Source organism: Cyrtonyx montezumae, unplaced genomic scaffold (genome assembly GCF_038088225.1).
Source record: "Cyrtonyx montezumae isolate F1298 unplaced genomic scaffold, pur_monq_1.0 scaffold_7, whole genome shotgun sequence".
Lineage (NCBI taxonomy): Eukaryota > Metazoa > Chordata > Aves > Galliformes > Odontophoridae > Cyrtonyx > Cyrtonyx montezumae.
Genome location: NW_027072078.1, coordinates 22,667,009 through 22,684,195, shown reverse-complemented (window position 1 = coordinate 22,684,195; position 17,187 = coordinate 22,667,009). Strand labels below are relative to the sequence as shown.

Below are 17,187 nucleotides of genomic sequence, written 5' to 3'. Positions count from 1 at the left end.
TGCAGAGGGGAAAAAAATCTCTTGGCTGGGTGCATCTGCCCGTTTGGAAGAGGCCTACAAAAATAGTTGATCCTGGACTGTTTTCAACAGAGATATCTCCTAAACTTTTACTATGCGGTTCCTTGGTTTTTGTAAACACACAGCTTTCTAAAAAATCTAAGTATTCAAACTTGCTAAGCTGGCTTCTTTGACGTCTAGTAAGAGTGGACTTCTGACAGTTCCAATGTAACTACTTGCTCACTTCTTTTTGTGCAACTCATAAGAGCTTAAGAATTCTGTATCCCTTCTTTATCAAGGTGGCTTACTGGCAAAGTTTATGTGTTATTCAGTGCATCTCATGGACTTCTAAACAGAACTGACACAGATAAGCACTGTAACTTAGGAAAGCAAGCTAGAAATATGATTTTTTCATTTTTATTAAAACATATCTTGGGACAGGCTTTGAAGCCTTCCAGCTTTCTAGCCAAATTAAGTGAAAGCAGAAAGCAAAAATAGCCTGTAGAATGACAGTGAGTTTCCAGCACTTGTAACAGAATGCTTTTATTTGTTATAAAGAGACTAATGGCTATTTTGGTAGCCACTAGTCACGGAATAATAATTTATTGCAGATTCCTAATTTTTAAAAATCTGCATTTGCCAAGTTGAAAACCTTACTTACACTTCTCTCTTTGCTGTTTAATGTAAACAGAAATAGTTCTTGCTCAGTCAAGCTTTTCTACAATCAGTTTTTCCGTGACTTGGATTTAAAATAGTTTCACCTCTTGCAGGCTTAGTGATTATTGGATCAAGAAATGTCTTGGCTATGAAAAACAGAAATATCTGAGCCTTTGCTATTATTAGTGATATTTGTTCTCATTCTTCAATCTGTGGTTGGGCAGCTACTTTCCCTTGATATTTATCTGACTACCATTACAAAAATCTCAACCACAGCTCAAATCCAATCCACCCCGGGGAGCTAAAGCAGACGTTTAATCCTATGTTTTGTACATCTCCTGCTAAAATCACCATAAAGGCTAAGGGGAGATCTTATTGCTGTCTTCAGCCATCTTGTGGATAGGCAGAGCGAAGACAGAGCTAGACTCTTCTCGAAGGTACCTGGTTACAGGACAAGATGCAGTTTGGAACAGAAGTCCCTGCTTCCTAAATCATTCTATGGTTGTATGAATTTGTTAGAGCTGAGGTCATTGAATCATAGTATCATCAAGGTTGGAAAGGACCTTTAAGGCTGCCTGGTCCAACCATCAACCCATCCCCACTGTTCCCACTAATCATGTCCCTCAGTGCCACATTTCTTGAACACCTCCAAGGACAGTGACTCCACCACCTCCCTGGGCAGCCAGCGCCAGTGCCTCATCACCCTTTTGGAGAAAAATTTTTTCCTAATTTCTAATCTGGTCTAAACACTCAGAATTACCATCTTCCCCTTACATTTGCATCATGTGCCTGATCACACCTCCAAAGAGATGAAGCAACATCAAGAAGAAGTTGAGAGAGGAAATCTCATGAATAGCTGCAGGATGGGAAGGCCAAGGGCTCTCCTGCAAATTTTCACATATGCAAGAAGGGCAAGAAATAAACCCATGAGAATTGGCAAAGAGAATGCTGATGGCAGCTGGGTCAGGTCATGGCAGTTTAGTGTGCTCAGTTTTATGTAGGAGTCCTCCCTGCAGGCTATGGGGGCTTTAGAAATGCTTTTCTTAGAAATGATGTAGCCATCCTGTCTATGAAGAATATTTTCCAAATGTGGGTTAAATGTAGGTGACAACACTTCTGCTCTCATATGTCAGAGGAGGCTATGAACTGTTTTTTTTCTAACTTGCTGAATCTCATGCATGTTTGCTCAGTCTGAAAGTTTCTTGCTTTTAATCTGATGAGGAATAAACCTGTCTTCAAATGCAGAACTTTTTACTTGAGGGAAATGATCTTTGCCAGGCAGCCTAAGGGTTACAGAAGCTCATTTCTAAAGATACACAAAGTACATGGTCCTTCCAGGGACAGAAAAGACAGAAGTTCCTATGCAAAGACAATTTCAGTTCTTTCTTTCCCCAGATTTTTTTCCTTGGGCACTGCCACAATTTCCCATTGTCAAAGATTTAAAATCAAGATGGGGTATTTCTTCTCCAGTCCTTGCACAGCAGTTAACCTTCAAGCAGGAATTTCATTGACTGAACTTATTTCACTGCTATTATAAAAAGGTTCAGACTACACTAGCCCAATAACCCCCTCAAGCCCTAAATCTTGTCAAAATTCACCTCTCTTCAATGTTAAGGAAATATTGGTTTTTTTATGTCCTAAAATGTGAACTCTCATGGGCAGGAAAAGCCTCTGCTTTACTTCTTGGTGCTGTGCTTGACATACTGACATCTTCTAAAGGTTACCACCATATTAAGATAAAGAATGGTCTAGAGGCCAGGAGCGCCTATAACTTTACTTCTTCCTCTTGTGCAAACCCTCTCTTTAATTACTTAACTGCTATTTCTTTGCTGATATAATACTTTATTATTACCTACTTTTCTTGAATGCTCATCTGATCCGTCTTAATGTTCTTTTACTATCACTTGGAATGGGATAATAATCAGCTTGTACTTTCCCAGTACCTTTAATCCTGACAGGTCCTAGTGCACTTAACAAGGAGAAAAGGAGAGGGAAAGTGCTTAATTTCCCAGACAGAGCAAGGTCATGCAAGATACCAGACAGACTGAGAAGACTTGACACAACCAGAAGTGCTGGGGTCTTTGGAGGGGTGGGTTTAGCTCATGGCCCTGTACTTGTGGAAAATGCAAATAATCCTCTAAGCTTTAGTTCACCGCCCACATGAAATCACCAGGGTAGATGCTGATGTGATGTGGGTGAAGTGTCAGCAGGCTCTCTGCATGCCAATGCTGTATACTGTATCTTCACCAAATCCTTCCACAAGGCTTTCTTAGCCCTCCCAAAGTCTGGGAATTAAAGCAGACAGGGTCCACCTGGGTAATGACAGAGAACACTGATGGGAGGGGAGATGCGCATGGAAGTAAGTTCTCTGGGCAACCTGTTCTTAATGTGTTCATCAAAGCAAATGTTCTTCACGTTTTCATTTTGATGCAACTGAAGTAAGGCGATGTCTGTGCCAGGAAGTTTGGAGAAAAAAGAGATCACAGAAATGAAAGCAAGAGACAAGGATCTGAGCAAGTGTTTGGGTGACTTGAAAGAAAGCAACAATCTGGGCATGACCTCAATACGTAGCTGGAATATGAGCAGAAAGAAGCTCAAGCTAAGGGTAGGGTTAATGCCATGAGTGGCAGAGCTGGCACAAGAGAAAGGCAGAAAGAAGATGTACATGGAGGAAAATGGTGGATACAAGAAGTCTGAGCTACTTTTACTGATGCTAGAGCATTCAGTTAAGTCTGGGAAACACAAGGAGATCTGGGTTTGGACTGAAACAATTGAAGACTGCAGAGCTGGCCTTAAGGGCCATAATGGAGGAAGAAGTATCCAAGCTGGAGAAAGATGGGAAGGACAAAGAAAAAGGACTCCATTAGGAGGGAATGTGGAGGAAACATGAGCTACCACATCAATGTCAGAGATCAGAGAAGCAGGAGAAAAAGAGGCAACATTTTGGGTAGGGCTGGCTGAAGGCCTGGATCTGCGAGGAAAGGTCCCATTCAGCCTTGCTGAGAGTATCTTTTGTTGGGAGCAGAGTGCAGATAACTGCAATGAAATGATGGGGATCTCTTCTCCAGTCCTGTATGTGGTTATATGTGACAAGGGACAGTCCTAGCTCTAAGTCTCATCTGAGACAACCTTAAAGCTGCACTTCCAGAGCTTTTCTCTCAGCTCTCTCAAAGAAACAAAGCAGAAGAACTTAAATCATTAAGATTTAAATCAAGATTCAACAGAGGGAATGCTTACTACATCTGCAGGGTTATCTGAAAGAGGAAGACTGGTTTAAAAAAAAAAAAAAAAGATGCAACTAAATAGGGCCAAGTACAGCTTTTCCACCAAGGCAATAATTTCAACTGCACAGATCTAGGATGGAGGAGGACTAGCTAGAGAGCAGTTCTGAAGGTCACAGAGATTATATGGGACCATAAGTCAAAGAAAATTCGAAGAAAATTAATAACCTTTTGCTGCTCCAGAAATAAATAAAGAGATAAATGAAAAGAGAGGGCAAACATCACTTTGAAATGGCTGGCATCTGTTATCTCCTGAAGAGTTCCCAAAATCTTTCTGCACTGCTCGGCATTAACAAAGACTCAACTGGATAATTGCTTCAACTTTAGGCAGTGCTTTTAAAGCAGAATATGGACCATCTGGTGAAAATCCAGAGGAGAACACTAAAGGATGATTAGAGTTCTAGAAATTATGTCATAAGAATTGTTTGGACTACAAAATAGCAATGAGTGTCACGACTTTAGGTGTCACTTCAACTTTTAAAGTCCTCAGAGGATTAATTTTTGCTATATTTACATTCAGTTACTGGATAAGGCTCTCAATTACTTACTACTTGGAAAAAAAAAAAAGGAAGAAGAAGAAAAAGGCAAAAATAATTTGCTGTACTCCTAATGGGCAGGGCAAGAAGAAATGGGCTGCAGCAGGAAAGATTCAGGTCAGAAAATCATTATTATATAAAACTTGCTAACAAGAGGGAAGAAGTATCATGAAGTCCTATAACAGGGTGTCTAGGGACAAGTGGAGTATTCAACCACGCTCACCTTCAAGAACTGGTTAGATCAGCCTGTGTTAGGTTTTTTGGATGGGTGGACTAATTGATCTCTTGAGACCTGTGCGCTGCTTACTGCTTGGACAGGATCAGTTCATATCAGTGCATGGTTTAAGTAACAGAAGGTAAATACACACAGTAGCAGAGGTTATGATGGTAGCCATAGGAAAAGGCTTCACAGAGATGTAGCTACAGCGTGCCTACATCAGATGATGGCAGACACCCCCAAATGCTCAATGCACTACAAACTCATTTAAAGTTGTTTCCAAATGACACATATATGCTTTAGCTGACAAATGTAAATACAGTGTCAACCAAGCAATCCTTGTCAGTCTTTGGCCTCCACAGGGAAGAAGAAAACAACCTGTGAGACACATTCTGTGTTACCATTCTTGTATTCTAAACCATTCTTTCCTTCATTCATACCCAGAGAAGCAGGTTAAACAGATGTGACTGTTGTGGGTGATGACTTTCAAAGCACCATCAGTGTTTCAGCTACAGAGGGTGTCTGGATAAGATGATAACATGGACCAGAGGAAAACCTATGCAGACTAGAGTCCTATGGAATGGATAGGACCAAAATTCGATGTATTTGTTGACTTTGATAAAGAAGAATAGAAGGAGATGAGAGAAAACCACCAAAGAGTTTAAAACTATGACAGAAGAAATGATTTGTGAGAACTTCATCTTCTGGATCTTGTCATTGGAGACCATCTGCTTTACAACTATTCACAGGGGGCATGGTGACACCAGATTTATTACATACATAAGCTGCCAGGTCTTGCTCTTTTTTTCCTCACTGGAGAGAAGGCAACATTCATCACTCTTCACTGCCAAAAACCTAATCTGTTCTACTGTAACCACTGATGAAGCAGAAAAGGATAAAGGTCAGTTGTTAAAGGACATGGGAAGGTAAGTAAAGTTTTCAACATCAAACAATGCATTTTAGGCAAGTAACCATGTTTAACAAGACAAAATGAGAAAGAGAGAAAGTTAACAAGCTATTCTGTATTATTTGAACCTGCTTTTCCAGGGGAATCATATCATATTGTTTTGTGGCTTTATTTATTTATTTTGCCTGATAGAATACACATTCCTCTTAAATCTTGCTGTTGAAGCTCTCTCCTCCACAGACTTCATGGTTGTCCAACCTTTTGGCTTGCCTGGGCCACACTGAGTGAAGAGGAATTGTCTTGGGCCGTGTATAAAGTATATAACATAGTTAATAAGTAACAAAAAGAGGGCAACAAAAACATAAAACATTGGTTGCACACATATGCTACAGTGTGTTGGGCATCTGAGCCAGTGTTGTAACCTTTCCCACAATAGGTCATTCATAGTTTTCTTCATCTTTGTCCAGCCAGTTTTCATGAAGCTTTAAGGAATTTAATGCCATTAAGATCTCCGGTCCCTGTCAAATCTCATTGAAATCAGCCAATGGGTATAGAGCAGAGCTGATGATCACACAATCTTGCAGCTAACATCTTCACATGGCTTCATTACTTCAGTAATCCACTAATAACAGGGACTGGGTGGCCATCCTGATTATAGTCTATCTTTTTATTTTACTCCAGACCTAGGAGTGAGGAAAACATAACCCTTTTTTCAGGTCAGATTATTTTAATCCAGTCCACATCATTAAATCAGCTCTCTCCACAGCTGATACTCTCCTGGCAGTTATGGTGTAACTGGATGGGGATATTGAAATGCCTCTTTAGCGAGAGGCTGTTGTGTCCTCACTCTCTCTCCAGTTAAGGGAGGATTTGGGGTGTAGGACTTCAGCTGCTGTTTCTAGCATAACAATTCACTCAAAAATCATGAGCCCTACATACTAAAATAGCATGATCCCTGCATGTGAATTGCTAAGTCACAGCCTGAACCAATGATCGAGCACCTGGTGAAGGGACACAGCCAGCCCTGGTAGCACAGGTGAAAGCAATTCTCCCTAAACCTCATTTAAGGTCTGGCTGCCACAAAGGATGGTTCTCTACCTGGAAATCCCTCCTTTTGGATTATTTGGTGAGCCCTGATCCATGGGATGGGTAAGCAAATCTCATTCTTTCATTGTTTTTTGATTATCACCTTGTTTTTGGGTAACTTAAAGCTGGTTATCTGCCGTTGCCTTTCCCTACAATCCACAACAGATTTATTCCTCCTCCTCATAGTGGATCTCTGTAAGCAACATTTGAAGGGCTACTGAGCACTTGTAGCTCCTTGTGGGGGGGGGGGGGATTCAAGGACAGCTTTCATCCAGAAGCTTTGGAGAGAGGCCTGACACGGGGAATGTAGATGAAGTAGGAAGCTTTGCACAACCAATCACTTTTCACTGACTTGTATCCACGTGTGCAGTGGACAAATAGGAAATGCAGCATCACAGGCACTATCAGTCATGCAGATTCTGGCACAACCGTATTTCTGATCTTTGGACCATCCTTGAATGGAAAAACACCAGTGCAGGAAAAAGATTGCCAAGGAGGAGGCCCTTGCTGTGAATGAATATTTGCTTGAAAGACAACCTGAAAGCAGTTCAGTTTTGTACAAACACAGCCCTTCCAGGAGCAAGTGTTGCCTGTGTGGGAATAACAGTTACTCTACAGATGCAAACAATGGAGCTACATGCTTTTGCATTGCTTGTTCTGTCACTAACTGACATCAGCCACTGTTAATCATGGCTTGAAATGTATATTTAAGAAACAGTGACACAAATACAGACAAGTTCCTTCAGGAAGCCTTTTATATGGGGGAAAGTGAAAGAAAAGAAAAACTGCTCCTCGAGCTAGCTGGTGGCACTGAAATAAATGGGTCAGGCATCAGAGTTTCAGCAGGCACAAAAGGTGAACGCCCTGTCTCCTGGAGCAATTAAAAGTCAATGGGATTAGTGGCCTTCACTATTATTTATAGAAACCCCACTGTGTGCACAACATTATTGAAATACAAGGGTCAAGTCCCTGGTACTGGATGCCTACCCTTTTGCTGTTGAAGTTAATGGGAGCTTTGCCAATCAACTCTGTGGCAACAGAGTCTAAATCTAAAATAGATGACATCCTGGGCTCCATTCAGTTGATGGCTCAAGCAAAACCTTTTCAGAAGCCAAAAAAGTTCTGCCTGCTCAGTACAGACTTCACTCAGGGACAGGTGAAACAGAAACGCTATCTATAGAAGTGCTGAAAGTCAAAGAAAGGAAAGCAGAGAGGTGGATTGAACGTCACAGGAAGCTTCTTCCTTTCCTTTCTGTTACAAATTGCAGTATACAGACTGAAATCTGATGAGCTGCAGCCCAGCATCTCTTAGACTTCAGATTTAGCAGGACTGGCTGTTTTCCAATGAATAATTCTCCTTCTAACACCATGTAAATGAATCATGTGGGAACACACCTATGAAAAGTACTCGGACGGGACGCCTGCACTGTCATTATGTGGTTCAACATGTTCGAAAACAGTGTGCTGATGTTCTAGCCAGTTTAGACAGACCTCAGCAAACACCTGTATCTCCTTTCCTGAGCTTCCCTGCCTTTCCACTTGCTTGTAATGCTAGTTGTTGCTCCTCATCACACTCGTGCCTCTAATTCAGCCGTGAGCTACCTCTTCTCCTCTTCATCTCAGTCTAGAAAGGAGGTACCCAATTCTGCTTTGTCTTACAATGCTGTAAATCAGAAATCAAGCATCCCAGTGATTTCCTGCACTTCTCTATGCTATGGAGAGCAGTCTGCAGAGTGGCAGTATTTCTTGACTTAGTTCGTGACTTCTCTAAAGGTGTGTTTCCAAGCAGTAAGCTAACGATAGTTAATAGGCATGACTGTATTTGTAACAGGAGCAGGTTTGCGATTCTCACCTGTTATTTCAAGCAGCTCATGCTAAGAACCAGCAATTCAGTGTTATTCAGAGTGCACTGGTACTATATGGGACCATCAAGAATGGTATGCTCATCCAGACTGAGGAGTAAGGATGAGACAGAAATTGCCAGGTGGGGCAGTCCTGGTGTAAAGGAGTCTCTACACATTTAGGGCCATCTTAGCTCTAGACAAGTCCTGACCATGGCAAGTGCCTGCATTACATTACAGGTGCATGAAATCTAGACATGCGTTAGAGAGGCAGATCTTGCTGTCAGTGTGCAAGGAGCAGTGAGCCCTGAGGCTACAGACCAGCCCTGTGGTCTGCTCCTCTTCAGTTTTCCTGATCTCAAGATCAATATCAGACCTAAAGAATGTATAGTACTTTCAGATGCATTGTTGTTAATTAATTCTGATGACTGTAGACACGATTTGGTGTCCACGTGGTTTTACAACCATTATTTAACTAAGTTAAGCCCTTTAGCTTGCTAATGTCCTGCAGCGAGGAGCTCCACTGCCCAATGACATATTGCATAGAAACGCATGTCCTACTATCCATTGTAAGCTGCCTTTCCTTCCAATTTCCTTAAAGGTCTCTATGTTCACATGTTAATGAGCTGGTCTTCTTAAAGTCTGGAAGGGACTTTGGTGGGAAGAATAGTCTATTTCCAAACATTTTCCCTGAGTGCTGAGCTATGCCCAAACAAGCAGCCTGCTGGCAAAAGAATCACAGTCTATTCCCTCTGATTCTCCTTAGCCAACCAGTCCTATCCACGCTGACTAGTCAGATCTCCACCTTTACGGTATTCTTCCTCAGAACAGAGAAATAGAGAAATACAGACAGAAACTGACAGGTAGGAAAAGATGTATGCACACTCTGACTGAGAATCTTACAAGCAGTCCTTGAGACACTGATTTTCAAATGATCTCAGTATCATCTAAGAATGTCTTTCTATTTATTCTCAGCACAGCTCAGAAATCCAAAATGCTACTGTACTGCTAACTCCTTGTGACATGAGCAAACACTGTATCTGTGGATGCAGAGGGACTTCTCATCTATGTATTTTCCTGCTACTCTCCATGACTTGCCTTCGACTTGGATCCATACCAAGCACTATGAAACATATGTGAAAGCAGAGCTTGTCTTAGCTTCCTTCTCTTGTAGAACATTGTCAAAGATCCAGAAAAGCAGACAAAATTCTGCAAACATGGAGCATTAACTAAAACAGGAGAAAATACTCCAGCATCTTTCTTTCTCACTTTCTCCCTCGAACTTTGCCTTTCAATCCATGGTTTCAGAACTAGCTGACATGATGGTGCAGGATGTTTACTCAGAAAAACCTATGAAAATGCCAAGTAAGTCCCAAAAAAGGCAACGCTATCACCAAGTGCAGAGTCCAGCCCACTAACCTTCTTCAGTACAAGCAATTGCCTCTTTCCTCTGCCAGACCCAAGCAGGTCTCTCTCCATGCCCTCAAACTGGGAGATGCTGTGCTCACCTGGGCTCCCAGGTCCCCTCGTTCTCATCTGCATTACCGTTTTTCCCCAAGTAACATACGAGGATTGGAGCAGTTCTACAATAATGAGCTTTACTCCTTCCTACAGTGCTCAGCACATTTCTAAATGAAAGAATCAGTTTACTCATAAGGGTCACAAACAAAACATGAGGAGCTGAAGATAGAAGCAATTCAGTAGCCCGCAGTATTATGCTTAGTGGGCAGTCATAAATTTAAAGTGAAAATCCCTACAGATTTTGCTTTGCATTAGATATTAAATAAAACCCACTTGCGAAGCCAGATTAGTAAGAAACCTTTTTGGCTGTGGTATATATATAAAAAAAAAATCAAAACAGGATTAAAACGTCTTTTGGAGACTCAGTGTCATTTTATCTGGGTAAATAAGCTTAGAGCGCCTAACAGTCAATTTATAATGAAGGCTTTTGTTCTCGGTACTATGATGCAGCCCTGCAAATTTGCCCACAGCTGCAGCAGTTTCAGATGTTTCTGACAGGTAAATAAAACACAATTTATTTCTGCCATTGTTATTAATCTGCACAGTAAAGAACTTGCAATTGCATTTTCTTTCCAATCGGATACATTTTCATGATGAACTTGGCAAGGGTGGTATAGAATAACGTGCATTTATGGCATCTATAGCTGCAAGGGACTTAAGAAGAGACTTCGCTCAGCTGTTCAGCTGGAAAACAAATGGGAAATAAATGCTAAGTCAGTACCAGTCACCTCAATGAGTAAGAATGTAAAAATTCAGGCAGCCTATTTAGCAGTTGGCACCCCTGCCCAAGGCAGGGGGCTGGTACTAGATGATCTTTAAGGTTGCTTCCAACCTAAGCCATTCTGTTATTTAGCACCATTGGAGTTTTATGGATATAAGGGCCAAACAAACCAAACTGCAGGTCTTGATATCAGTGCATTAATTCAGTTCTCAGTCATTCTGAACCATACTTGTAGAAAGCTGTGTCAGGATATGAGCATGCCTTAAAACTCCTGACTTGGGCCTATGTATTGACTTGTACTCACCAGCTGCTGCTAAGGCTTAGCTGGGCAAAGGCTTTCAAGACATGCTGGTGAAAAAGAAATTATTTGCAGAATAAGGTACTACTGAAGGGTGACTGGCAGAATCCAGCTGTAAGTGTCTTATTATATTGGTCAGAAACTGTGAGAAGAGAAAAAGAGAAACTCCATTAAATGCCAGTCACATCCGCTTGGCTTCTCACTCAGGTAGGCTGGCAGATGGTCAGCAAACAGTCCCACTTTTACAATGCAACCTACACAGGCTTTAAGCATGAAAATTAGCATCCAATTATTTTCTAACATAGACGTTTGCCAAGGAAGCAGGTTACCTCTGTTTTAATTCTGCTTAGGCTCTATTTGCTCACACACAAACGCCAATCATGCATGCGCTACTCCTCGTGTACACAGGCAGAATTGTAAGCCAGAGAAGAGTACTAGAAATGTGGAATAATGCAGATTCCCAGGCAGGGAGTTGCACTGCTTCCAACTTTAGAAGAGACAAGGAGGAGACAGTCAAGTGAGGAAGAGAATAAAGCATCTCCAAAAAAGAATGACTTCCTCAACCTTCACCTAAAATCCTATGGTGAGAGCTGCGTCTCATGACTATCAATCAGTTGCAGAAGCATTAGAGAAAGCTACAGTCTACTGAGCACCTAGCTCTGATGTGGAGGACCTAGGGGCACTCAGATGACTTGTTGGCAGGCCCTGCTTCTCCTGAAGATGAATGCAAACTCATTGCCCCCTTCGTTACCCACCAGCACTAACACAGTGTTAGGCACTGTCACTGCCCAGCACTGTGCGTCTCCCCCTGGGACTGCCAGGTTGCGTGCCTGATGTGGCCATTCTCACGTGAGCACTGGCTTTCCTTGGCAGAGCACACGGGACCATGAAGGGGAAGGAAGACATGGAGGAAAACCTGGTTTGCTTAGGATTTTAATGCGTGCCCTGTGTGTCACAGGGTGTGCCTGAAATAGCAGTGGGTATCAGCTAAGTTGAACCTTGACTCATGCTTGAACAAGGATCCTTTACTGTCACAGAGCTACCCCAGAGAATAAAGGTTACCTGCACATCTGGACTTGATCACACAAGCAGAGATCTGCAGCCTTCCCTGCTCTTGCAGTTGTGTCACATAAGTGCAAATGTTGCTGTGCGTGTTATTTCATGGAAGTTGCCAGCCTGAAAACATGTGAATTGCTTGTAATGGTCATTAAATAGGGAGAATAATGCCCCAAGGTTGGCACCTTATGTTATAGCAGGATTGCATTTGTTTCATTCTCTCATCTGATGGAAAGAAACTTCATTGGCCCAACCTCAGTCTGTACCATGGAGCATTTCAAGGCTGCAGCTTCAGCAGGTACAATTGGAGCCAGCAGTTTGGTTTTTTTTGTGGTTTCTTTTTTTTTTTTTTTCCCTCTAGCAAGAGCAATGGGAGCACAGAAGCTCTGGTAAAGCTGCAGAGCTCTCGCTTTGGGTACAGCTGATGAGGTGGGGTTGCCTCCTACCACGTGTTCATACAGACCTGAGTTGTATTCTTAAAAGCCAACAGCACATTAAACACATCCTTCTGCAATCATCACAACCAAGTCCCCACCCTTCGCATCTTTCTTGGCATCATCACAACCGAGTAACCACTCGGGGACAGAGACCCCCACACTGACATGCACTCTGACTGCGAGTTCCTGCTGTGCCACACCTGTGTGGCTGTGATCCTGGGGATGGGCACCTAGAGACAAGGCTCCTGGGCTGCAGAGGGGCACGGCCCCAACATTTTCATGAAGAACCACAGCTGCAGCTGAGCAACATCTGTACCCGACACCTGCCCAGCACCTGGGCTGGGGCCATTCTGGTCAGAGGAGAGAATCTCTATCTCTAGAGCCCACTGAGCTGGGGCTGTTCTAGTTAGGGGCGAGCATGCCCATCTCCTCTTCCCTTGGGGGCCGTTCTGGTTAGGAGGGAGAGCATGCCCATCTCCTCTCCCTCCGCACGAGCCAACATCCAACCCCTCCGCCCACCGCCGCGCGCGGCCTCACCTGCTCGGGACCCTGGAAGCAGATCCTGCAGAGCGGGGTGCGGATGCCGCTGTCGACGCTGCTCCCCAGCGAGTAGCGGTCCTCGGCCTTGCCCTTGCCGAAGTCATCCGAGGAGGTGCTGCTGGGCAGGGAGGCGGGCGGTTCCCCGGCGGGGCTGCCCCACTCCTCGGCTCCCGGGCTGCCCGCTCCGCCGCCCGCCGCCGCCGCCCGCCAGCCGGGCCCGCGCCCCCCGAGCGGAGCGGCGCCGCCGGCCCCCGCCTCTGCGCCGCCGGGCATGGGGAGCGGCGGCGGCGGCGAGGGCGGCGGCGGCGCGGGGGGTCTCCGCAGCAGGAAGACCTTCAGGTCATTGAAGAGCATGCGGCAGCGGCACTTGAGGAGGCCTTGGTTTCGCAACATCTGTCTCGGACGGAGGAGCCCGCAGCAGCAGTAGCAGAAAATGACCGCGCCGGGTGGTATTAACATGTGCCTTTCCTTGACAGGCGGGGATGGGGTGGGAAAGAAAGGGCAGGAGCCGGGCGCCCCGCGGTCGGGGGGATCTGCTGAGGCCTCAGTGCTGTGGGGGGGCTGCGCTTGCCGGCCGGGAAACGACAAAAGAGGGCGAGAGGGGGGAGATCCCCGGCAGCCCGCCGAAATCTTGCGATAATATAAAAAAACAAGAAACCCACTCTGCTCCTCGGGGGGATTTTTCTCCCCCTCCCCCTCGGACGGGGCGGATTCCACAAGTTTGTTTGCAAATCGGCGGGAGGAGGGAAGATATCTCCCACGCCGCGGGGTCCGGGGGCGCGGGCACGGCGCTGTGCGGCGCTCCGGAGGGAGCCCAGCTCGGCTCCGGCAACTCTAAGCCTGTAAAAAAGAAGGGTCCGCGTCTCCGGTGGGTGTGGGGAAGAGGGAGAACGTGGTTCTCTCGACAGTATTTGGCATCTCAAGTAATTTTCCTTTTTTTTCTTCTTCTTTTTTTTTTTTTTAATTAAAAAATAAAACTCAGTCGCACGAGACCTGGGGTGTACCCGAACAAAATAGCAGCCGGTCTGGCTATCAAAATGCAAAATGGGTAGCTGCTGTTATTATCAAAATTGCCTCTTTAACAAAAAGACCTTCACACTGTTTATGGGAAAACACCCTACGTCTCCAACACTGTACTCCCAGGTGGCGTCAGAATGTACTGTTGCCTTTAAAAGATTTCACTGTAAATATTAAAAGTCCTGAAAGAAATAATTAGCATTCAATGAGCTTAATCCCAGATGTACTGAGATTAATATATATATATATATATAATATATAATATATATCATATATATATTTTAAATATATTTATATATTCTGACCTTCTCTATTCCAGCAGTTGTCTGGACCACACCAAAAAAATAAAATAAAAATCAGAGCAAAACTGATGAGGGAAGGCGGCTGTATTATTCCCTAGGCAGTTATCATCCTGGACCAAAAAAAAAACCGTCGAAATCAGACCTATTCTTCGCATGTAATTGACCGGAGAAACGTGGATCTTACATGGTCACGTTTCCTTTCCTCCTTTCACAAAACAGGAACGTCATCAAACGCATTGGCAGCTTGTACAGACCATTGTGGATGGTGAGGCGGCCAGGGCTCTATCAGCAATCGCAGGGACCTCCTTTTGATGCATTGGATGAGGGTGCTTCTTTCTCTTCACCACCATCCCCACCTTCATTTTCCTCCCCTTCTGTCCTCCTCCTCTCACTGTTGTTCTCTCTCATAGGCATTGACATTCAACCATCGCAAGTCTGTCGCACTCTTGCTGTCAGGAAAAAAAAATCGGAGTGGATAATTCTCTTCTTCCTCCTAAAAGGCTCTGATAGAGCACAATGCGCCAGACACACCGAGCAGCATGGCTTATTTTTCGTGCGGCTCCTGCCGCTTTGGCAACATCGAGCTGGTGCGTGCGTGTGTGCCTTTCTCCCTCAGCATCCTCCTCTCTGTGCTCCCATCCGGCTTGCAGTGATGATGTTGCTGTTGCTATCTCCCTCGGATGCAATGGGGAAGGCAGATTGTTTGCAGTGCAAGCGGGGATTTGCAGGAAGGGAGGGGTGTAACGTGGCTGCGCTCTCCTCCCTCCCCCGGCTTAAAAAAAAAAGGAAAAAAAAAGGCAGAAGAAGCAAAAAGGCGGGGTGGGGTGGGGGGGAGAATCAAAGGGAGGAATGGAGCCCTCCCCAACCTTTGATGCCCCAGGCTGCCGGCTGCCTGCAAGAGCCCACGCCGGGGAAGAAGGGAGGGGGGCGGAGGAAGGGGCTGGGCGGCCGCTGCGGCTTCAGCACCACGAGCCGCGGACAGCTCCGCCGAGCGCGGGCGCGAGGAGAGGCGCGGGCACGGCGGCACAGCGCTGCGCGCCCCCGAGGCCGGGCACGCCCGGGACCCCGCAGCGAGCCCTGCGGAAAGGGCGGGCGTGCAGGGAGGCGGGCGCGGCGGCGCGGAGGAGCCGGAAGGCAGCGAGGCAGGGCAGAGCTGATGGGAGCCAAGCCTCGGCTCTCCGGCATGTTTTCGGGCTGCTTTTCACCTCCCCGCCGCCTGCTGCAGGGAGCTACGGAACGGGGAAACTTTCAGGGGCAGGTGGCAGCCATCGAGTGTTTGATGATTTCTGTTTGTCAGGTTGCCGGCAGGAAGCAGGAATCTCTCTAACAAACTTTTTTCCCTGGCAGATTAATTAGTTGCAGAGGATTTCATGGTTTAATAGCGATGATAATCAATGTTTTTCATCTCACCCCAGCAGCGTTCATTCGCTGATAGATTTGTTTTGTTTCAGTAGTGCATATTTCAGTAGAAATATGGGTTCCTTGTAGCCCAATAACGAGTAAATATGACTGAGCACTATCGCTTAATTAGAATTAATTAAGATAGAAATTATTGCTGAGAGTAACCAATAGCAGCCAAAGCTCACGGTTTCTTACTCTCTTCAGCCTTTTTGAAAATTTTAAGTAGCAGATGCTGCAGTCCATTAAGCTTTCCCCTGAAAATGTCAGCAGAGGTGGCTTTCCCCGCTTGGTCCTGCCCTGTGTGCAGACAGTCCCAATTCAGCTGCCAAGTACAGGGGGAAAATGAGTTCTCCACTGGAGCTTTGTTCTGCTGCTGCAGCTGTTCCAGTTGGAAAAGGTGCTGGTTTGATGTGGACTGAACCCATTAATGGCCCAGATGATGAGGAAGCTTCCAGTTTATGAGGTTCTGCTAATGTCAGTGCAGTGTTTCAGCTCAAGGATCAGTGAATATCTGCCAGATGGGACACACTTTTTGGTGAAACAAAGCAGGGCCTGGGCCTGACATCATGTCAACACCACTGAAATTACAGGATCCTTAATTTCATTTCTCTACAGAGTTTTTTCAAGCTCCCACATGACAAGTGTATAACATCCACTAAAACCCAGGTTGGGTTTCTAGCTGGGTGCATGGGGTCTTCATCAATAGAGACTCAGGAGATAGAGCTGACAGCGAATCTAATGACAACCAAAAGTTGTGCTAGGACAATGATTTGAAATGGTCTTTCTTAGAATAAGATGTGATGTGTAAATCACTGTGCCATGATCAGCAGAGGAGGAATCTATGTTGCTACCTAATTAAAAAGGGAACAAAACTGATTATTTGCTACCGAAAAATGAAACTAGCACATGCAATTAATTTCCAGCAAATATATTACACATCGAGATGCTGCAATGTTAAAGCATTCATCATCGCAGCTTGCTGTTTCTCAGAAAAGCTGGGCAGATTTGCCATTGTGGATCTCTACAATACATTTAAGGCTTCTCAGAATTTCATGTGTCTAATGAGGTCATTAGAGAAATAATAATGGAAAGAACATTTTAGGGACTTCCTGAGCATGAGACAGGCTGACTAGAGGCTGTCTAGATGCCCAAACTCCAGCATGGCTTTCCACCCCCTTGCTTTTTATTGCCCTAGTCCTATTATTTCGATGTCACCAACATTTTCAGAATGGTTCCATCAATAACAGAATTGGAGAAAAATATCTTGTTGTCATCTTTTGCATATGTAACGCATCCTTCATCCTTCCCTCCTGGCCATGCCTGGTTTTTCAGAAAGGATGTGCTCACGATAGAGGAGATCTTTATATTATAC

At 44.8% G+C, this 17,187-nt stretch overlaps 1 protein-coding gene across 1 annotated transcript in view; it reads right to left on the bottom strand.

Annotated features, from left to right (window-relative positions):
- The window catches only part of MARCHF4 (membrane associated ring-CH-type finger 4), an 80,980-nt gene extending 65,905 nt beyond the window's left edge, over positions 1 to 15,075 (bottom strand). The window contains exon 1 of the mRNA XM_065750475.1: positions 13,093 to 15,075. Within this exon, the coding sequence (XP_065606547.1) occupies positions 13,093 to 13,554 (462 nt within the window). The 5' untranslated portion in view covers positions 13,555 to 15,075. The remainder of the gene's footprint in view (positions 1 to 13,092) is intronic.
- Between the last annotated feature and the right edge of the window lie 2,112 nt (positions 15,076 to 17,187).